Genomic DNA, 23,962 nt, shown 5'->3' with positions numbered 1-23,962 from the left:
AATCTAAATGTTGGCCAGCAATGCTCCCAAGCTTTTCCATGCACCCATGTGTTCCATTTTATCCAGCCCCCTCATCAGCTTAATGGGGTTGAACTACTGATGAAGTCAACAGAAAAGCTGCAGCTTCTATTAAGATGCTGCTGCGACTTAAAGAAGCCCTAATGAATATTAATGGTTTTAGGAAGGAAGAAAATGTCTGTGCTCCTCTGTATATTTTCGAGGAGCCCTTGTGATTTACTGCATGGGATTATATATGGCAGCACTTTGGACTGTATTTTGCATAGGACATGGACACAATTAACTCCTGTGACAGGTATGCTTAGGAGAGAAAATTTGTTAGATTCACAGTGTTCTCACCACGGAGCCAAACCTTCAGCTACTACAACTAATAATAACACAATTTAGCTCTGGAACTCAGGCCAAAGGCTTATACTGACAAGGGTGCTGTATTTTTTTTTAATTCTCATGAGAGGAAGTGTAGTTTCCCCTAGCCATCTTTCTTTGACATGGTAATTTGAGGCTATATTTTGTTGAAGAGAGAGCTTTTAATGTCACTCAAATAGAGAAGAGAACCCAAACATTATCCACTTCTAGAAAGTCTCCATGAGCCACAGCATGGCTGGGAGCATTGGTAACACATAGTTAGATGGATGATGGACTCTGATCCAAAAGTGCTGCCTGCTCCACAGCAGTCCTGCAATGGGGCTGCCTGTTTTTCCAAAAGGACAGGTAGAGGTCCAGTGACTGAAAACATGTGCCCTCCTATAACAAGAATACACTGGAGCGTGAAAGCTTTCACCCCTATACCATTTTATGCTTGTCAACTCCTGTGCTCATCCCCAAGAAATAAGAGAAATAATGGCACAGAAAACAGGCCAGAAAATTGAAATTATGAGATTTCTGTGGCTTCTATTCCCTAAGGACTAAGCCACAGTGCCAGCATTCACGGGGTTTCAGTCTTCAAGTTAATACCCCATTCAGCAACCACAATAACGTGTACAATATTTGGTCAGCCTACAAATAGTGCTGCACTCAACATAAGAAAGCAATTAGTCATAGCCTGATAAGGAGCTAAAACAGAAAAAAATCTTGACAAGTAGCAATCATATTTTATGCCCGTGTTTGGTATGCATTTATATGCCCATACCTCTGTCCAGACACTTGCACTTCAGGTGTGCTTAAAGGGGGAATTCTATGGAAAAGCCGTAAGTATGGTTAAAGAAAAACATTTCTTAATACAGTAATCTAGAGGAAATATATGCCCAAGGGACACATTTTCTGAAAAAAAGATTTCCTGAACCATATGCTGCAAATACATAGAGAACTTCTTCATAATGGAAAGCTAAGGCTTTGTGAAGATATTAATGTGTACCAGATGGTCAAGAGGTAGAGAAGGGTTTCATGCAAACACAAGAAATTAGTTTATTCATTCTGTTACAATGTGCTAGTCTAGTGCACACTGAGAAACAACCTTCCACCCATAATTGAGATAAACTTTCTTCCACTTGATTTTGAGGAAGCAGGGCAGGAGCAGATTAAACCTTAATATCCTGTCCCACTTGGGTTCAGGCTGTATTCTGCAAACACTTACTACTGGGCTGCGGCTGCTCCCATAAGCAGAGCAGCGACTGTGTCCTGTAAGTGCCCGAATAGCCAGTCCCTCTGGGTGAATTTCACCTCTGAGCAGAGTGGCACCACAAATGTACGAGCTAGTGAAGTTTCTCTCATGAACAGAGAAAAGACTGAAGAGGCAGGCAACCCAGTCCCAGCACTCTCACACACAGGTGTTATTAAACCTTTACAACATGCTATATAGTTTGCAACATATAGTGGGCCTTTTTTTTCCATTACACCATTTTTACCACTCTGACTGTGTAAACAGCCTTTGCTGCAATTTAAAGAGGCTTTAGCATATCTGACGCGGCCAGTACCTCTATATTAATATTGGTTAATACCTAAACATCTAAAAAGACAAGACTGCCTTTGTTTTAAAACAATCCATCTGAAAACCTACAGACACAGTACCTTTCAAAACTTTTCTGTTTAAAGCAAACATGTAAAAATCAAAATAGACACATTTTAAAAAAATCTGTTTTAGGTGCTTCCATTATTTGCAAAAACCTTTCATTTGGAGTGCTGTAATCAAGTAACGGAGAGTAAAAGCACTCAGTGTCTACAGGCATGGATAATGATTCAGAAGGGCTGCACTTCTGTAACTACAGTTCGTTCTGAAGTGCACTTGTAAAATATAAGGAGGGATTTTTCAGGTTTAAAACAAAGACAGGAATTCAATACATATTTGATAGTTGCTCTAATATGCACAAGTCATTAGGATCTCAGAGGTTAAGATGTCTGCACACTATCCTATTAACAGCTGTAGCAACCTAATTAGACAATTAGAGGGAAAGGCTAAATCAATACTACAAGAGGGAGAACGGACAATGGCTAGGGGGTAAAATAAGGGCCCAATTCACTAAGACTTTATGTTTCCAAAGGCAATTGAAGCTGCTTACAATTTTGCAGAGGAATCTAGACTAATTTCCTTGTTTAAATATGTGGCTCTTGCATCATTTCTCTCTGACCTTCTGCAGCCAGACCTTCAGCCTGCTATCTTCTCCTTGGGTGTCAAAGGGATGCACTTGAACAGTCACCTGTGTGGTCTTTGCACTTTGCTTGCTTACAACTGGTCATGTGAGACTGTCCCAGAAAAGGGAGCCCATCTGCCAAATTGAGGAGCCGGCTGATGCCAAGAATATGAAGATTAAGGGCTTGGTTCTCCTTTCATTCACACTGTTACAGATTGGCAGTAAGTCCATTGAAGTGAGCCGATTTATAGTGGAGTAAATCAAGGGAATCAGGCCTTAATACTTCTTTTACAACTGGAGTTTCAGAATGCATTTGGATATATTTAGCCCTCTGGATCCAAGAGCATCCTGAGCATTTACTTCATTGGCATTCTGGTATATCTTATTGTTCTGAGATTTAATCTATTATGAAATACCATTTAGTTATGCATTTAACTGTACTCAATAACATTAAAATGAAACATCTATAAAACTTTAGCTTTATCAAGAAAAAAATGACTCAGAGCAGTCACTACAGTTATCAAACATGAGTATGCTTACTGAGACTGGTTTACTACCTCATGCTGTAATTTTTTAGACTTCTCATGTGGAGGATCAATAGAAGAGACTAGCAGATTTCCTTTTGTATTTTGACATGGTAGGTGAAAAGAAACACTAGGTATATCAGAATGAGTATTTCAGCTGAACCCATGAAAGGAAGAGCTGGCTTGCCTAGAGACGACATTATCAGTAGGTACCTGAGGAGCGCCAATCTGTAAAGACAGGGCATGAATGGGAACCAGTGTAATTCTACCTCAGCAGTTCTCCATTGCACCTGGCACTAGCGTCCCACTTGGAAATTCATGGAGTCTGTCTTTGGGCTTGACATGCCTGGACAGTAGAATGGACCCCTTCTGTAACCTGTGCTACGTGGGACTGCAGCTTTTTTCACTCTGCTGCTCACTAGGAGCATTTTTGTGCTTTCTTGGTCAGATTAAAATACCAGCTTTTGCTAAAGTCCCTACTAATATGGAAGCTGATGCGATCCAGAACCACAGCCTCACAGCTACAGCTGTGCAGCCTATGAATGCACTTAGAAGCAGGAAACCTAGCACATTTCTGGCACATCAGCACTATGCCTAAGGCCATTTTCTTTTCCTTTACATTCAGCAGTACAGATTTTATTATTACTGTTCTTTAATTATTGCTCTGTGCACTGGAAACACAGCAATTTTCAAATGGAAGAAAGTACAAGCTATATAAGCAAATGAAACCATAACTCTTCTATACATTACGAAGTCTCAACTTGTCTTTGATTTTGTATATTCCCTTCACTGGTTTTCATTACCATACTTTCAAACAAGTTTCACCTGCACATTTTCTATTTCCTGGTAATAAACAACATGGGGAATTTGATTTTACTTTTACAAATGTTGAACAGTGTTACCATGCCTGCAGTTTTTTATATTCTGCTGTACTGGGCTGTCATTGGTTCTGCTTTGTACCTACATATTTTGCAGGCACGAGACGAAGGGATCAATTACATGTTCATTGCAACTGCACACTAACCTACCTCTTGCTACATGCAGACAAACGTGGTGAATTTCCCTAGTTCTGATGAACTGCTAGTATTGTACAGACTGAAAGCAACTTAGAAGCAAGCTCCCATCCCATGTTGAAATTTGCCATTGACTTCACTGGGTGCAATACCACACACACTCTTAGCTTGTTCTTTGTTTGGGATGTCTATAAAGAGAAACTGCTGCAATATAAATCTAGGTTTGAATTTAAAGTGATTATTTATTCTTGAATAATTTCTCATAAAGACAACTATTATGCACTCCAAGTACCCAAATAATCCACTTCCAAATATACAGAACAAAGTGGTGGAAAGTACTGTAGGTGCAGATTAACAGCTGTCTCATGGGAAACTGCTACTCTAGGCTTGCAGAAATGCTCCTCTTCAGTTCAAGCCACTGAATTGGCTATGTGAATCCCTTTTTTTTCTTTGTTTAACAGACCAGTCATCATTCAGGCATTAAGATACTGTGAGCATGGACACATAAATGACTCACCCTAGAAGTGACAGAAACCTTCAGGAATCGAGGCATAACCCAGTCCCAACTGACATGAGAGCTCTTTCTGTAACCCAAACACAGTTCTGCTCCTTTCCCTAAGGTATCTCTGAGTGGCTGCTGTAGCAGTAATGACACCAGCCTGGACGACTTATGAGTGGGATGTGAGCTGCTATCTTGTTTTTTTCTTGCAAACAGAGAAGATGCATCACTGCACCCAAGTGTTCCTTTGTCTGAGTGTTCAGATGAAGCATGCTCTTAATCATGTCTGCTGGCGTGCTGTTAAAATAGGCTGTATCTGACTTTAATTCAATTGAGACAGTTTTGAGGGAGGACTAGAGAAGAGGGATTGCAAATCAAGAGGTATGACTTAATCCTAGTTAGATTAGTGAATCAGGCCCTCCAAAACAAGACAAAACAAGTGAAAAAGGGTAATGGCTGTTTGAGTACTGGAACTACTAGCTAACATGAGGATCTGAGGAGAATTTTTAAAAAGACGCGTAAACTGACCATACACTGTGTCGTAAGACATTTCATGATCAGGTGAAGCAGTTGAAATGTCTATGAACAAAATAAATTGGGAAGAAACATTAAGTAAAGCAAAAGGATGAAAATAATTACAAGTTTAGTAAAGAGTGATCCCTCCAAAATGGATTTGCTGTCAGTAAATAATGAAACTAAGAACTTCCTTACCATTCAGGGCTACGAAGGAATCTGAAAGACAAATAACAGGGGAAAAATCATTATTTCTCTCTCATTTTTTCTTTTCAATAGTTTGCTGGTACCAGCCTTTAATGCTTCAGCTGATATTTATATGTATGTGATTAGTACCCTAGGGCCCCAGGCAAAACTAATATTCCAACATACATGAAAACAAAGTCTGGCTTTGAAAGCGTTCATGACCAGCCCTGTGCAAAGGATACCAAGTGGGAAGTGTCCTCCCTGTCACGGCTTTCTTTGTAAAATCAAGTCCTAATCTAACACAAGGCACTAGAGGTGTTGCAGCCAGCAAGGTGAGTCAATGAGGATAAAACTCACATGACCCAAGACCACAAGATCAGCTGGGTTAGCAGGGAGTGAAATCTACCCCTGTGCAGTGTCAAGGTTCAATGCATCATTCAGGGCTAAAGAGGGATTTCAGCAGGGTATGGGCTTTGTGGTTCTCTGCACAGGAGCAGATCTCTCTCCATGAGCACAATGTGCTGTTTCTGAGTATTTCCTACCTTTCTTTTATGTTTAACTGATACAGGTACACCCACTCCTGTCTTAACCTATTTGCCCAAGAAGAGCAGAACAGGCTGAAAAGGGCAAAGTGGCACCAGCTGGGAACTGACCTGATTTTGGTGCTAACCCATTTTACAGGGAGCACAGGAGGGACTGTGTGTACACCTCCTTCAAAAAACTTGTAGACAGCCTACGTAACCCTATCTTAGGGCAGAGGCAGAGGGAGGTGTACAAATCCTTTTAGTCCCTCAACCACAGTGGTCACAGTAATAAATGTCTCTTGAATAAGGATGCACAAGGCATGAGAAGGCTCCAGCTTTCTCCTGAACAGCTGGCCTGCACTATATCCCACGACACACTCTAGCCCTCCATTAGCTCTGTATTGCAGAAGTAATGACTCTCTTACTGTACATTAGCTTCAGCAGTTTTATTGCATCTACAGGCATCAGTGCAAATTGCATGAAAAAGAATGTGATTCTTGATTTCATAAGGCTTATAAATAATATTTGGGGCTCAGAATTAAACCAAACTTAGCAAGAAAATTTGGAACAAGAGCTGTCCTGAACACGGATGTTGGTATTCCTGAAAGCTCGGGAATTAGCATGCAAGGTTTCTTTGCATGCAGTGCAAGCTGTGCACTTTTAAGCACCTCAGTGCAAAACATAAATGTTTAAAGACTGTGTTTAAGCTTCCAACTCATGCTTTAAGTACCTAAGGTTTACCATACAAATTTCTTAGGCAGGGTCAGTAGTGCCTGACCCTTAATATCACAACGTTTTCCAGCCTGTGTGTAAAATCCACTAAGATTCACAAACTAAGTAGTTCCCACTTCTTGATCTAGATCCAAAGCTGATGATATATTTCACTGTCTCCCTGTCCTGCATGGGAATGGAGATCAAGTCAGAGACTACACCAAGAAACCAAGAAGTTTCTGTACATCTAAACAACCCAACCACCATGGCTAATAAAGACAATGAACACCCAATTCATTATGTCATTGCTATAATCAATATCCTCTAGAACTGAGGTCTTCTCACTACATAACTGCTTTGAAGTCCGGTGTTTATATAATCACATCAACTGGGCTATTTTCTTTAAATACATTTAAACATCCGTTCCTCTTCTGAACTTGCATTGTTAGCCGCAGTTGCTTCCCCTGTTGTGGCGTACATTGCTACAAAAGAATGCTCAACAGGTAATGGTGATTTGAGGCCTTCAGAAGGATGCTGTGACACATGGTAAACAGAGGGTAAAAGCTTTGCTTACTTTGGCAGTCACCCAGGCCATCTGTATTGCCATGTTCTATGTCCTGTTCAAATGCCAGTCTAAATAACAGAAAGAAACAAAACAGTATGAATAACAACAGTCATACACACTACCAGAAAGACATTATAACATATGCAACTGAAATAAAGCCCCACCACGAAACTGGCCATTTCTTTGGAACTTTCACACAAAGGCTGAAAAATAGCAACATAGACATTTGAGTTGTCACTGCTTAATTATCTCTTGGTTTCTGATGATGCTTTCTCTTTTTATTATTACTATTTTTAATTCCACTGCATGCCTCTTTGTCAAGGGAGGCAAACAGATTCATATTTTTTAAACTGTTAACTCTACAACACTATTAGGAGCAATTATGATCCTACCTTAACTTGTCCATATAGTAGACAAGGTGCACTGGTACTTTGACATGAGAAGGAAGCTAACCCATTGGGTAGATACTGTGCCTAGGGATGACAACCTGCATTTCAGCAATCATTTATATACTTCAGTGGTTGAGGCTGCAAGGCGTAAGGTCCAGTCCACAGAAGGCCTTCCATTGAACGCAGGGGGCTCTACTGAAAAACACTCACAAGCTTTCCTAGCTGACATGCCTAGTTTACGCTCCTAACCTCTGTCTGTGATTTCAGATAGGTAGTGACACTGTTCTTCCAAGTTCCTGTGTGGTCAAGCGTGAATGACAAGAGCCTTGGAAAACTTCCAACACAAGCCCTTGCATACATTAGTTGGGTCCTGCCCTTGAGGTATAATTACCTTAGCAGGCACCTAATTCCCAACTCCATGTTCTTAAAACTCCTGCTCAACTGTCGTCTACTCCAGGAGGGCACATAACATCTCTGGCTCCTGTTGGCTACTTAAGAAGTTCACCAGACATCTTCACCACTGATCTGGATGCCCTTCTTAAGGGCTATGTGCTGGACAAAGAGCTACCTGCCTTGCTTCTCTTGGGACTGCACCATCACAAGTTGTGCTGCCTCTGTCTCAATGGATTTGTTCACAAACATGGGAGCTGCTTGTAAGAATAAGGTACAGAAGTCCCCTACAACTTGTCATGGAAGTGCAAAAAGACTCAAGCACCTTGGAAATGCTAAGAAAACCTGATGCGGACACGGACATTGGTGCATTTTAACATTATTCTACCAAATGTCCAGTCAGGAACAGTCCGCACTCTCATAGTAAAGCACATACAGACAGATATAGCTATAGCATCCCCAGTGGAAAAACAATTTGAATTGAAACAGTAAATTAAGAACATGACACAAGCACAGAGATGGTAACTCATCCCTTACATACTGAAGACCTACACCAAGGCAGGGTTAAGCGGGGACAGTGGTGGGGCTATGGAGGCTGTGTGATGTCTGCATTACACTATACTGAGGAAGCACATCTATACCTCAGAGTGGGCAAGTGTGAGGTGTGTCAGATGAGGCAAGAAATGAGAGGTCTGAAGTGGGTCTGTTCCCTGCAAGGAGGCTTTAGTAACCACATTTAAACAAACCTTCACAGACCTTCTATATTATAAAATAATTAAATTCTACTCTTAAGCAAGGGGAGATCCAGCACTTCTCTACATCTGCTTTAACCTCTTACTGTGCTCTGTGATTCCTCTTAGTAATGCACAGTAAATTAGAAGGACTGGTTTTGTTTTCAGTGGACAAATTGCTTCAGTAATTTAGTTTGGACTCTATTGCCTCTTTAATCAGCTGTGATGGCTCCAGTGTGGGCTGGTCCAGACATAGCCATCCCGTTCCCTCCTTTCAACAACATGCGGACCTTAGTACAGCTCTTTCCTTTTCTTCTTCCTCCTTTTTCAGCAGTTACCAATCAGCTAAGAGTTCACATCAAAAAAAATTTGTGAGACATTTCAGAGGTGAATGCAAATAAGGTAGACACAAACACTTCCCACATTTTTCCTTCCCTAAGGGCCCCATGTTTCAAATAGCTCTGCCCAAGACTGCCTGGCACCACTGCCAGAGCTCCACGGCCCGTCAAGCAAAAGGCCTCACTCACTTGGAGCCAAGGACCAGCTGCGTGCATGCCCCGCTTTCCTTCACCCATCCGCAGTAGGGGTCTCTGGATGCTATGCAGGCCCTTGAGAAAGAAAAGCACAAGGTGGCATTCATGAGCACTCCTGCCTCCCCTGCACCTGACGCGCGGGCTTCTGCCAGCCACCAGAAAACACGTACTTTTTGCATTTGCCATGACGCTCACAACGTCCCAGGGGAACCTTGATGACACAGGTAGAAAAGGCAACGTACAGGGCACTGCTGGCCTTGTCGAGCTGCATGCCCACTATCCGCTTGTCCTCCACACCATCGTAGCTGCACCTAATTTGAAACAATGTGAGACAAGATTATAAATGTGTTCTTCCAGGAAACCAGATGAAAACTTTATAATTCCTCAAGCTGAGAAAAAACCTCCTAAAAACTCCCACAAAAAAAACCTGAGAAAGGTAGAATTGAACAAGACAAGGAAAAAGAATACACAACAGCCACTAAAAACACTGATAGACACATAAGCGAGTATTAAAAATGCATGTGACAGGAGATTAAGAACTGGAGAGAGCACACAAGACAAGCTTTCTGAGGGCCCTTCACTTTCTCTGTTTATTTTTCTCCAGCACTCAAAGTAGCTGAAATTTCTGCATGATTATGGCCCACTTCAAAGCCCCCTTAGGCATATTTGAGGAAGGCTGAAATGTAGGAAATTTCCCTTGGAGAGCAGTTTGCTAGTTGTTATTTGGAGAAGAATCGTATTTTTTATAGGATTAGAAAATTAATCTTCCTTCACAGAATCTCACTTTTAATTATCCATCAACTGTTGCACAGGATGGGCTATTTTCTGCACACACTGAATAAAAAATATCTTATTGCAGTGCAGAGACTGATAAGCAGACATCCACTCCCCAAACAATTTTAAATTACTCAAAAAACTTGGCTTCTCTAACCACTTCCTTTTTCATGGGACAACCTACTCTGGGAAATCGCAAGTTCAAAGTCACCCATACATGAGTACAAAGAATCAGATACACACTTTTCAGGATTGTAAACGTTCAACTCCTCCAGGAAAAGGCTATCATTAAGGAAACCACTGTTTCCTGTCTGTGCCAAGAACTTCAGGATGATTCCCTTCTCTGATCCCAAGAAAACCATGGTGTAGTTCTGATATGGCCCAGCAGCAGAGTCCACAGCAATTTTGGTCAGGCGATATCTAGAATAACAATACAGTGTTTTGCATCACTTGGGATTAGATTGCCATTCATTTTATCACTTTTTCCACTTCAGACAACTGCATGGTAGCCTTCTAGCAACCATGTAACATTTAAGCACTCTTCCTAGCTGAATAACCCTATAAATCTACATAGATTGTACGAGTTTGTCTCCCCAAATGGTGAGGAATTTTTGTATGTTTGTCTGCATGTCCATATGTCCAATAGCTAGCAGAAGAGTTTGCAGAAAGTTGAAGGGGTGCTAAGAGTCTGAGGCCATTTAGGAATTAACCTTCCAATCAAAAGCAAAATACTAGCCTGGTGACTTTTTTAGGCAGAGAAGGAAAATCAGCACAGTGAAATTTTTGATTAGTTTTAAGCTCTGTTACGTTAAAAGCAGCAATAATGATAACTGATCTATATTCAACTTTTTTGTCAGGAAAAGCTGTGTGAGTGCAAAAGTGAGATGCTAAACACCATTTTACCTCAGTAAAAATAATCACACAACTGCCACTAAGTGAGTTCAGTGCTGAGACGATACTGAACCTTGGGATGACACAGTTTATTGAAAAATGAGTACTGGTTATTTGGTACCTGTTATGTGGTACTGGAGATCAAAGGAAAGTACTCTGGAGAGTTTCCAGCTCTCATCTTTGTTTGGAGGTGCAGAATCTGACATAAAAACCTGACAGAAGATACAGTACTAAAACTAAGTCAGACCTTCCAGAGCTAAACATTCTCTGGCACAAAACTCTACCCTTGTATTGAGGAAGAGTGTAAAATAAGGCAAAATTTAGTCACATTATTCTGTTCACAGATGGAGGATAGATAAGTAGCACAGTGACCATGGCAGAAAGTGGGAATGTATTTTGATAGGAAGGGGACGGTGTACTTGAGGCTTGCTGATTTACGAGTCTTTGTTCAAATCTCTTCATTATTATTTTTCTCTTGTTGCCATAGAAAGGATACAGATTATGTGATTACTTCTGCCTGTACACTTCTGTAAATATTAAAACATACCAGTACATATCCTGACAGACATCTTCATATCCTGTGAACATATCCTGGCAGGCATGTTTCTATCCTGTGTACATATCCCTGGGCTGTGTGCTGATTCTTGACCAGAGTTTTCTACAGAGCTGTTTCAAACACTGACCCATAAGCCAACAGGCAGGTCAACCTTCCCTGCACGGTATTTCCTCCAAGATCCCATTTCAGCACAGCATGGTTAGAAAGGACTGAGGTTTTTTCCTATCTTGAAAGCTGCTCAAGGAGTTCTGCAGCATCTGCTCAGCATCATTCTTAGCTGGATTCATACTCAGCCCATCGAGGATGTTTACAGAGTTTGAGAGCATTTTGAGCAAGACTATTAGCATAACTCAGCTACGATGAGGACAAGAGTCCACTTGGAGGTACGTACCTGACCATCGTTCTCAGGAACCAGGGTCGATTGACAATGGAAGGTACAGCCTCGTCCATCAGTGGATGTGTCTTGATGAAGTTCAGAGTATCATCCGGAAACTCGTTAGAGGTTACATATTTTTCTAAGGATGTAGAGCCAGCACAGCAACCAGGTCTAAATAAAACAAGAGGGTAAAGCCAGAACACTTATTTGATGCCTAGCACAAATATCCTTTTGTAATGAGGCTCTCAGTGAAATCTGATGTGCATTACAAGGGTTTAAATGGAGGACTGAGAAATCTAGTGGACTTGTTCAGCCCCTCAGGGGAAGCCTAAAATCCTGCTCTATGCTCCAATCAAAAGGACTTAACATGTCAGCTAAAAGCACAATGCAGGAGTGTGACACACACAGTTTGTAGTTCGTCTGCTCACATGGAACCTAATCACTGCATGTGCGCATTTGGCTTGATGCTGCCCACCGGGCCCAGGTGCTTTCTGATCTGTAATTTGCATTGTTGGCTGCTCCTTCCTAGAAAAAAAAGCAGTCCCTAACATACAGAAGGAAGTTGAATTTTTTAGCTTGTGTGCTGCTTTCAGTCCTGCCTGGCAGAAAGTGGACTACCAGAGAAGACAACCCAGCAAGCATCCTTGTAAATACTGGTTTTACTCTTCTTTCAGTTTGGATGAGATTATTAAAGTATGGTAGCACATTGAGGACTTTCACTGAAATGTTATCTAATTGTTCTTTGACAACTTAAATGCAAACCTGCTCACCCTGTTCCTAAAACTACCCTGCTCCTCAAAGGTAACTTAACCTGCCTGCCTGGTCAGGTCATCTCTACACAGGAAGCAGCAAAATGCTTTGCCTGTTACTAATATTTTGAGGGTTATTTTCGCCAACAAAAGGTCCATTCGATCCCATTTTCTAGAGCATTATTATTCTTCAAGCCTTTGAGCCATTGTGAGATGGGAAGATGAAAGATGGACCATCCACTCATAAACACACTGCAGTGTTCAATTTTCATCTACTCTGATGTGGGCAGAGCCGCTGACATCAATGGAATAATGCCAGCTTGAACAATATATAGCCTGGTCCTATCATACCTGTTGCTCAGATTTAGATAATTATGCAAACCACAGGTAGCTAAATGTTATGTAGGAAGGTAGCATAGGACTGGAGGGGACTAGCTGGGTCAATGAGTCTGATCTCACACAGCTGCGCAATGAACATTACATGCAGAGACTGTGTGCTCTGCCTCTTTGTATTCCAAATATTTTGGTTGTCTTGGAACTGCATATAGAATCAGCAATAGAGGCAGAGAAGGAGAAACCAAAGGTGTCATCGGTCTCACAGGTCCTTGCAAGGGCACTGATTCATGAAGTGACATTCCCAGAGAACTCTAAGGAGCAGCATTCTGGCACTGTGGTGCCTAGAGTTTCTGTATATCTAAACTGGAGGCGTATTTCCTCCTAAATCCTAATCACATGATTGGATTAATCACATTTTAATCTCAAAACTGGTTTAATCAAGTAAACGTAAAACTGAGTAAACCCTGATGTGCACTGTAGCCAAAAAGGGAAGTGAGGCCCGTGAAAGGCTCCGGTATGTTTCTGAGAAATGTTAGGATCAATAGGAGCACTAATGTTTCTGCACTATACTGAGACATCCAAACAGAAACTATCTTATTTCAACTGCATCTTGTGCCTCTCATTCATTTCAACATGAGTTAGAAATCATGATTGTTTCTATTAAGCAGACTGATGACAAAATGTTACATGAAATGGTGTCCACCAATGCAGTTCACATTATCTCCTACAGGCTTAGAAGGAGCAGTATTATCTTCATCATAACTATTATCCTGCTATTGGCTCATCCCTCAAACTCACAACTTTCTCTTCTTAATTTCTGCTGAAATAGAAGATTGCTTTTTCTCCTTTTGCCTTTCCCTGCCGGTACTCTTTATCTGAGGAAGTTCCAAACAAACAACCTTGGAGCCCTCATGCAGCCTTGCACTACCAAGGCGGCCCATCATGTCACCAGGTTGTTGAAACACTGCAAAAAGGAGAAGAAAATCCAGCAACAGTGCTAGCAGGTGCTTTACTGAGGCTCAGACTGAAAACAGCCACAGAATTTACCAGATTTTCCATTCATCTCCAGGCTCTCCTCTTGAGTGACAACCAACCTCAGAATAAAGACAGCACAGGAATGCTATATTTGGCAACTCTACAACATGATGGGCCAACTTTGGATTCAGGTAGAAGCTCAGCTGCCACCACAGAGCTTCAGACGTGTTTTTCTTTTGAAGCTGTGCAAGATATCACAGGCAATGTAAAACTTACATTAAAGTCGTAGAGCTTGACTGAGATAAATGATTTTACTTTATCTACATTCATATCATACTCTCACAACAAAATGCCACCGGTGTAAATGAGTTAACAATTGGCTGTCAACAGCAACCTGTACGAAATGGGTGCCTGTAAGAAACACGAACAGAGTGTAATTGAGGAGCAGGGAAGTGGAAGCAGGGAAAACAACTCATAGGAGGAATGAGGCAAATTGAACCTCCATTTTGATGGAATCCTGTTCTTTTCTTCCCATGACACATCCTCTGTGGCACATAAATTGCATGTTAACTGCAGAACAGTAAACTGCAGAACTGGTGCAGGCTTTGTAATGAGATGTATCCATTACCAAACCAATTTGCAACAGGTTTGTAACTTGCACCACTCTGAAGTGATAGATTATTCTAAGCAGATCTGATGCTGGCGTGATTTATGTTACACAAATCTTGTTTAAGTGGAAAAATTCTCATTTGCCTACCTTATATCCAAATGCAACTCAACTTCTATTTCACTGTTACAACATGCATCTTCAATTGCATCTGCACCTTACAAGGCCATTCAAATTGTCAAAAACCTCTGTGCTGCGTGCAGGAACAGAACAATATCACTATACATGAAACATACCTGGGCTTGGGCACTCGTTCATCAGGAACTGGTGTCCATGTGGAATCGGGAGACTTTTGTTCTTTGAATCTCCCCGTGAACACATTGGCAATGTCAAGCATGTCATAGGCACAGACTGCAGAGCCAGGGATGCTGCAAAGTGACATTTCCCAGAAATTGTTACTCATTCTGAAGTTATGCATAAAATCTTGAGTGAAAAACATGCTATATAGAAGTCTTCCTGTCACAGGCTACTCAATCCTGAACTCTGTAACCTCTTGAGTATTGACAGGAAAAGCCAGCCTCATGGAAAAGCCTGAAATATACCAATCAGCAGACAGCTCCTGCCAGCACAAGTTGTTTCAAAGCCTCTACAGAAAGAAGTAATTGCAATAATCTTGAAGAAGGCAAAGAGTCTGGGAAACTCTGTGTACCACTAGTGATGTATGAGAAGTAATAGCCGGTCTCATTCAGAGCCCATTATTTGGAAATTTAAATTCTTGTAAGTCACAACATCTTTCGGTATTAATTCTGACAGTCCCTGTCATGCCTCAAAAATACACTGCAGACAGTTCAGAAGTTGGTGCTGATCAAACTAGGAGCATGCTGCAATATGCCACTGACCTGACATTTACACGTTATTACTCCATTCTCCCACAGCCCGATCTCTACCAATTTTTCCCAAAGGAAAGGAGTTAACTATAATCAGGAATTTGCTTAACTCAATGAGGTGTATAGAGCTTATAGAAGCAAATTCAATTTTATTTTTAGATCATAAAGTTGTAAATTTCAACTTTTTTATTATTTGCATGCAATGGCAAGATAGCATTGTCTAAACATAATTATATCCTTCACCTACACACTTTCTGAAAGGCTTAGGGGCTTCCCATGATCAGTCACTTGGAAACATGAATTATTCATTTATCCACCTTTAATTTTTTTACACATGAACTACCATATTCATGTCTGACTTTCACCACCTTGATTTTATCAGGTAAATAGCATGAACCCAGCTGGCCGAGGCTTTCAATTCTGCTTTTAGCTAATATGTTATTATACACCAAAGGAAAAAAATGTAGGAACTATAATATTGTCACAGAGAATAAAACTAAACTCATAAATATATATAAATTGATAGGAAAATAACTGTTTCAATATTAAAAGGTTTCAATATGCCTGTTATGGAAGGAAACAACATGTAGGGAGACAGTATTAGTCTTACTTTGGTCTCCACAGATTGTTTTTATATGGAAGGAAACTTCCAAGCTCTACATTAATGTGATACTACAGAGCAAGAGTTTTAAATGGAGGCAGCCACGTGTATGTCGATGTAAGAGTTGTTCATAGGTTCATTTGGCCACACGCAGGACTTTACCCTAAAAGACCTCAAGAACCACTCCAGCTAGAAGATTTTGCACTTTGTTGAATTAAGCCCTGAAGAAAAAACAACCCTAAAATCTTGTGGTGTACTATACAGAACTAAAAGCACTGAGAACTCTGCTCAACACGTAACTCCACAGTGATGGAGGGATTGCTGTGGTGAGAAGACTGCAACACCTTTTACTCTTGAGGATGGCAGTCTGTGGGTCTGCAGTGTGATAAAGCCATGCAGATGGAGTACTGAGTGTCACAGCCAACCTATCACCAGCTCCCAGCCTAGGTGACCTCAGGTTAGACTGGGAATCTCTTCCAGCTCACTCTAGGGGGAAGCTTTGTTCCAGAGATCAAAGATATTTGTTGCAGCTTCTCCTCAGTGGAGGAGGAATGAGAGAGATGCGTCCATATCAGAGGTAGGTATGTTAATGAAGTCTCTCCACACCTGTGTGCCTTTCTGTCATCTTCAATGTCTGGCAAAAAAATGGGGCCTATAAAATAGTACCTTAACACCAAGTACTTAGATTTTAAAATGCAAGGTTTAAGGAAAAGTATTGCTGATGACACACCATGGGAAATACTAGCAGAATGGGAGGACAATGCCAATTTTGAGATAATCTCAATATAGAACCTACTTTCGGATGCTGAATCCGTGTTTGTTCACTTGTTTTTATTAAACCAGTTAGCATAACAATAAATCGTCTTAATTTAAGCCTGTATTCCCTATTAGTGAATATTCCCTATTGGTGGTATAATTATTCAACTGCAGTTCCTGCAGTTTTGAAGCCGAAAGCAGCAATTATACATTATAGGCCTGGGCTTACTCTCATTTGAAGTAATTTCTGTGCATGATCTCACTGAGGTCAGGCTTTGACAAGAAGTGGCAACTGTACAGCAAAACCAGATGAATTTCAGCAATAAAGTTCCCCTTTCAGCTCAAATGCTAGTCTGTGAAACAGCAATATATTTTTCAATAGGAATGCTACTATTTTACTAACTTCTCTGTGAGACCTCAATAATTAGCTACAGTTACTCTTCAAATAAGTTCTGGAGAAACATGTTATCATGTGTAATGGTAATAAATTCTTTGCAGATGAACCAATGCTTTTGGAAAATCCTATGAACAACAAAATACAGGTGTTCTGGAGACCCTCCTCTCCAGCGAGCAGGACAGTGTAGGATCTTGGCTCTCCCAGGAGAAAATGCAAGAGTCAGTAGGGATGCACAAAATAGAGGGAAGGAGTACTAACGTGGTTCTTGAGGGTTTAACAGGATGTAAACAGGACAGACCAAGCCCTTTCTCTGTGAGGAAAAAAAAATAAATCATATTTTCTCTTTAGAGTAACATTCTTCAAGTTACATGCTGCAAGATTTCTTGGTGGCTGGTCTGAATTATTCCCATTTAAAGAAAAGTACGTCCAAGGAACATGTCCAGATATCAAATGGCTGAAAGCTGCTCTAAATTATCAGATACAAAATGCAGTAAGCCATACCAGGGCATCTTAAAATGAAACACAAACCATCAGTAACTGCATGGTACATAATAATTACATTGTATGAGCAATCACTTCATAAAGTAAAAAGAAACTGCATTGAAAAGCAAAATATAAAGGAAATAGAAGGTGAAAGGTTATTACACCTATTACCTATTATATGGAGTGGAGAAGGTTGCTAAAACAACATCTCGTCCATTAAAATGGATAACATCTGTAACTGCTTGCAGTATGTTAAAGTAGAAGTGTGAATCACCAGGAACTGAGCAGTTCAAACGAGCCTTGAGAAAGGAAGTCCACTGTTTTTCCAACACTCTCTGAGATCCTCCCATGTCATTTTTGCAAACCTGAGCCACCCTTGGGAAAACTACCTGGAAGGAGTAGAGAAAAAGTAATGGAGAAAATTAAATGTTTGTCTGAACTGAAAGACTTTGTTGGAATTCTGCTTTTAAAATCTTTGGAATAACACAGCAAGGTGTTCAATTTAATCCATGTTTCCATATCTGTGACAAATAAGAAAGTGAAAAACTCAGCTTTGGAACAGTGTGCTATAAAAGATAAGGCTGTGGCATTTACTATACAGCCATAAATCCTTCAGGAGATCTGTTCTCAACCCATATAAAACTCATTTCCATACAGACAGCTTAGCTTTCTATTTCCCCAAACAAAAGCACATTTTATATTCACAATCCCTGCAGCCCACACTGCCTGCTCTGACTCTTGTGTTTTCAGCACTTAAAAACTATGCAAATCTTGCTGGGCTTTTATTCCCACCCTCCACCTTTGTGACCTTGGTCAGCTTTACTGACTGCTTAGTCAGAAAGCTATTGTGAAATTAGCAAAAATACAGAAAGTGTTTAATTATTCTTTGCAGAACAGCAGAGCACAAAATTCTTGTCCCTGTTTACTCAGCACTCTAATTCAGATTTCTTAAAGAAAAATACCTTCCTGCTTTGGAATCCATTTTTAACAATTACCTACTATGCTGAGCTAACTACATTTGCCTTGTGCTTTTTATGGTTTGAGAAAAGAGATTCCAGCATACACCATCACTGTAAGAAACCACCCTGCTTCCTTTCAAGACAGTGCAGTGTTTCACTCCAACCAACCTTTTGGCTTAAGTGATAGGAATCTTCTCAAAATTATGACCTTGTCATCATGATTTATGGTTCTCATTTCAAGGTCACTCTTAACAGCATTGGTCCAAGAATAGCATATGTTTTCCTCCTCCTGAATCTGACAAAGTCATTGAAGGCAATGTTTTTGCCCTTACCTTTCCCATGGTGTTGTACTCCACTGCTATTTCCCGGAAGAAGAAGTAAATGTAATTGCCATAGTCCACTGCTTGGACAAAGTATGGTTCTAGGAAAAAACCCAAGACGTCCTATTTAGGCAACATGTACAGCATACAGCATGCAAAGAGAAACCAAATACCTTCACACCAAACATCCAAAGGTGAAATGCCCGCATTACGCAAACCTGCTTGGTTTTCAGAACTAGCAACATCACCACCACAGAAGAATCACTGTCTGGGGACAGGACAGCTGGGGACAAGCCTGTGCAGCATCACTGCAAGGTCATTAAGTGTTTGCCACTACTATGCTTGCCCTGCGTGGTGTACAAGGAAAGGTAAAGGGCCAGTACATAATGGTATGCCTGAGAGGTCCAAGCAGTGCTCTTTATGGCATAAGGGCTGTGTGTGGATGGAATAACAAACCATGTTTCTGCCCACACATGTCTGTAGCAGCAAGCAAAGCAGGACAGCTAAAGTCAACACCTGGCAAAACATTTCTGCATGCAGAAAAATACTTCAAACTATGGCTTTGCTCCCTGTTAAAATCACTCCAAATGCTAACTATTCATAACGCCTACATGAAGCTAAACAGTACCATTCTCAACAATGAGGGCATTTACAGCACAGAAACTGCCTAATTCAATGGCAGCTGTACAGTCCCTAAGAACCATAAAAGAAAGGCTTTGTGCAATATTCCCATAATTTTATTTTCATTGATGAATCTTAATGTTACAGGACAAATCTTCTACACTTCATGAAGCCCTGACTATTACGTAACACAGTCCTGGGGCAGGAACATTTTCAAACACAGCTCAAGCACACTGAGCCCTGCAAGTTCCAACCTTTACATCCAACAGCTATAAACTGATGGATTTCAGCTTGAAAAACTTGCTGGAATATATATTCTGATCTACCATGCTCACAGTTTCTGACAAGTCCAGTAATCTGGGGTCTAAGAGATAAACAGATCAGTGTAAGTAAGAGATGTAATTTAGTTCCTTCTTTTTGCCAGAAAGTGTTGGTGAAATGAAATGACAGAGAGGTCTGTCAGGAATCCAAGACTCTCATCAGAGATGCTGGGTTTTTTTTCGTTTTGCTTGTTTATCTACCTTTCAACCACTTTGAGTCATGTTTAACTGTCCGTAGAGTTGGGCTGTCTCCAAGGCTCCGGTATATGACTGCGTCTATTGCAAGGAAGTCGGTCACTGTGGCGGAATACAGCTTTCCCTCTGGGGAGCAAGGTAAGAAGAAACAAGAGGGAAGGAGCATTAGAAATAATATAATTGCTTTGTCTCATCAGTCAAATGAGATGGGGCAAACGAAATCATCACAGTCTCCTTAGGAACACTGAAGGGAAAGAATCCAGCTAGGTAAATGGGGCTGAGCACTGAACAAACAAGCCACCAGTTTTCAAAATTATAATTTCAGAGGGATGCAGTGGGAGAAGAGACTTAATGAAGTAATTCTTCTTCAGTTTAGGTAAATTATACTGAACTACCCTATCCAGTTTCCCTGCACATGCCTCTGGTTCAATGCTCATAAATTCTGCATTTGTATGTGAACAAAGTAAGTATGGGGAAGCTGAGACAGGACTGTTAGTTTCAACTGGAAGGGCAAACCTGACAGGTCTCAAGGACTGTCAGCTAACTGACACTTAGCAAATTTCTCCCTTTGAGAGCACTTCTCCTCTGCCAAAGATCACTAGCAAAAAATTAAATAGTGTGTAGGGAGCCCAGGCAAAACAGGGATGAAAAGAGATGGAGGAGGATTGCCTATGTATGTTTCTTTTCTGAAATGCACATTAGGCATTTCCCACATGAATTATGAATTCCTCTCTCTTAAAGAACCAGAGGACAAGTGATAAGAAAGGGTTTACAAAATGGTACCCCAAGGACAACCAAAAGATGCAAAACTATCAGGAGATAAAAGTATGAGCTCCAACAACATTTTTGAATTATATTTGTTATCTAATCTGCTTGTGGGTCATGGTAACTATACAGGGCTGTTTTCATGCGTGAGACAGATCTTGGAATATTATTTCTGGTAGGAGCACAAGCACTGAGGCATGAGGACGGCAACTTGCATCTCTGTTGTGTCTACATAAAAATCAGAATTGCCTATATCTCCTTTGCTGGGTGCTGAGCCTTGAAGGCACCTGTACAGAGCACGCACCCAGTACAAAGCAGAGAGGCTTCTATTGGTTAGGCTCTTCTCACTGTGCTTACAGACAACATTTAATTTCAGTTCAAGATTTAAAAATCAGACTGCTTTTTATTAGCAGGACTGTATTCTTTGTTCTGAGCCCCACAATTCCCATAATTATTTGGGTTTTTTCCTTAGCAAAACCAGAAAAAATAATTACAAAAAAGCAGATACTGAAAACAAATTTAAAATAGAATAAAAAGATGAATTGTTTAGATATGGGTATCTGAAGTCATGTTAATACAATCACACATTTATTTTCTTCCCTGCCAAGTTCCTGAAGACCACGTGATCCATTACAATTCGCACATATCAGCTTTAACAGCTACAGGCTGCAAGAAGAGCCATATTCATGTAAATGCACCCAGCAGACTCAGATGAGCTGGATTAGTGCCCTAAACTGCTCTGAAACTGCTTTTCACTGCATTCTCAAAAGTTATCATTGGTATCAATATGTATGGCATATCAAACAGTGATTTTCTGAAGCTATCAGATTTACAGGGTATATTCTACAAGAATTTATTTGAACAGTATCAAATTTATTCTGAATCATCATGAAAGAATATGATCATTTCTACAAACATTATTTTTATTTTCAAATTATGCAAGGATCTCTTAAGTGACATAGAGTGGGAGTCATCTTACTGAAATTCAGCTGCATGCAAGGTAAATGTTTATGCTAAGTTGGTCACACATGCTTTCTTAGCCAGTAGAGAAAGGCCCTTCTGAAAGGTCATTCAGACTGTCCTAAGGATAGGGAATCTTAGACACGAGATAAATCTTTCTCTGAAGGTATCTCCCTGTTTCCATGGTTTATGAATTACCTACTACAATCAGAAAATTTCTACTTTATGTTCTTTTCACTTTAATAAGAAACTACATACTAGCACTGCTGCCACCACTGGTATTTTTGAAACCAAAGGACCCATTTATTTATTTACACTATAAAGAGTTAAAAAAAACAAACAAACAAACAAACAACTTGCCCTAATATCTCACCTTTGTGAGGCAGATGATGCCACCTCAAACACAGTAGTGCTTAATACAGCCCCTTGGCCCCAGACTCAGTTGAGAGTGGCTGAAACACTTGCACACTCTTAAACCTTCAGAGGAATAGCTAAAGTATTTCCACATGAGCACTGAGGCTCTGGTTTCTAGCATCACACCTGCTGAAGAGGACTGACATTATCATGGGTAACTTTTGTATTATCTTTACCACCTATTTTACAGCCAAATCTAAGAAAAGATGAGCAGGGTTCACACTAAGAGAAGCTCAATAAATAAACAAAAAAGGGAGGTACAAAACTACACAATCAGCAGCTCAAATTAACCCATTAATAAGCATTCAGCTTTTTTCACTATTGTAGTAGAAATCAGAGTTAACTATATTCTGCCGCAAGCAGCATAAAACATTATTAACCAACACACTTCTCTCCTTTGTCTACAACAGCTGGTAATACCACATTGAGATGTTTTCTCCTTTAAAATAAAATCACCTTCCATTTCCTTCAGGATCATGAAAAGGGCACATGACAGGAGGTTCCCTGACTTCCTTTTATTACGAAGGTTAACTTAACCTTAGAGTTGTTAAAAGAGCATATCCTGTCCACTCCCTCCTCCTCTGCAGAAGATGGATGCAGCCAGAAATGGTGCCTCACACTGGTCTGGCATCATATTATCACAAATCCAGGGAATACTGAAATATTGAACCAGGAAACTGAGGCTTCAGGCAATGTTTATCACAGTGAAGTTAATCCCAGACAATGGACGGCTTCTGTGCTAGTGACTTCCTTATGCCCCCAATTTTCAGTCAGCATTCACTCCCTTTGCCACCTTTTAGATTTTGGCATTCTGGACTCATCCACAGTGCTATGTCAAGCCTGAACTCCAGGATAGAAAGCAAAAAGTTTATTTCCATCACTTTACCTGCGAACAACGCAACATTGGCATGCTTTGCATCATAGGGACACCTGGCCATTCCACTGAATTCATCTCCCAGGAACTCCAGGGTCTCCATCTGAAAAAAGAAAGGGAGCTCCTCAGACAGAGAAACAAAACTTCTTACCCAGGATGAGGCTTACGGCAGTGTTTCTTCTTTTCTGGGCAGGGAGGAAGATCCTTTCTCTGTGTTCCTAACTAGGAATTAAAAATCTGTCAAAAATCACAGTGCTAAATAAAATCAGTCTGAAGAAACTGCATCCAATAAGTCAGGCATTCTTTTAGAGCTAATCACTCTTACCCTGACACATTTTACAAAGGTCTTCAGTCTACATTTTATCTGTACACAAGCTTCCTGTTGAACTGTAGTAGGCTATGCGGTCTGTGGTTCTGGCAAGGATTCAAAATTTATCCTCAACAGTGATCCAACAGAAGCACTCTTATACACAGAAAAGACTGCAAGCCACAGCAGTCAGAAGAAACAACACAAGGACAATTATCTGTGTGTGCATTTTTCTCTCCAAAGTCCAGAGATCCTTCTGCTCTAGACTCAACAGTGGTGCTCTCTTCCTTGATCTGCATACTCAGAAGGATGCTCTCCAAGTCCTACCGTATCAGTTGCGTCTGTGTCACAGAGAAATCCTCTCACCATCAGATAAGAATTAATCTGGGCAGGAATTGTAAAATCTGAGGCTTAAGTGTAACTTCTGGGAAATAAATTAATCCTGGTCACTGATAATGATACAAATATACACATCAACTTCATGCTAAATACAATAAGGTTTAGTGAGCTACAGGGGAAAGGTACAGCTCTTACCTCTTTAAGATTCTTATATTACTGTATTTCGGTTATAAGAATCTTTCTAGCATATTCAAGTAACTTGAGCAGTTCATACTGTATAAATCACAAACAGTACAGATTCACAGAGTATGAAAAACAACTCACTCGGCACCATCAA

General features: G+C 40.5%; 1 protein-coding gene across 5 annotated transcripts in view; it reads right to left on the bottom strand.

Moving 5' to 3' along the window:
- The window catches only part of SEMA6A (sema domain, transmembrane domain (TM), and cytoplasmic domain, (semaphorin) 6A), a 60,821-nt gene that overhangs the window by 24,618 nt on the left and 12,241 nt on the right, over positions 1-23,962 (bottom strand). For 3 of the 5 annotated variants that reach the window (XM_010083494.1, XM_010083495.1, XM_010083497.1), the window contains exons 6-16: positions 22,992-23,082; positions 19,973-20,092; positions 18,843-18,931; positions 17,723-17,940; positions 14,724-14,855; positions 11,776-11,931; positions 10,181-10,357; positions 9,334-9,474; positions 9,158-9,238; positions 7,130-7,188; positions 5,333-5,353 (exon numbers count right to left, since the gene is read on the bottom strand). In XM_010083494.1, coding sequence (XP_010081796.1) covers positions 5,333-5,353; positions 7,130-7,188; positions 9,158-9,238; positions 9,334-9,474; positions 10,181-10,357; positions 11,776-11,931; positions 14,724-14,855; positions 17,723-17,940; positions 18,843-18,931; positions 19,973-20,092; positions 22,992-23,082 — 1,285 coding nt within the window. Of the gene's footprint in view, positions 1-5,149; positions 5,201-5,332; positions 5,354-7,129; positions 7,189-9,157; positions 9,239-9,333; positions 9,475-10,180; positions 10,358-11,775; positions 11,932-14,723; positions 14,856-17,722; positions 17,941-18,842; positions 18,932-19,972; positions 20,093-22,991; positions 23,083-23,962 lie in introns of all 5 variants that reach the window. The other 2 variants (XM_010083493.1, XM_010083496.1) reach the window with 1 other exon arrangement.

The sequence above is a fragment of the Pterocles gutturalis genome, unplaced genomic scaffold (genome assembly GCF_000699245.1).
Source record: "Pterocles gutturalis isolate BGI_N339 unplaced genomic scaffold, ASM69924v1 scaffold47165, whole genome shotgun sequence".
NCBI classification, from domain to species: Eukaryota; Metazoa; Chordata; class Aves; order Pterocliformes; family Pteroclidae; genus Pterocles; species Pterocles gutturalis.
The sequence above is the reverse complement of the archived record's forward strand: the minus strand, read 5'-3'. Positions and strand labels throughout refer to the sequence as shown.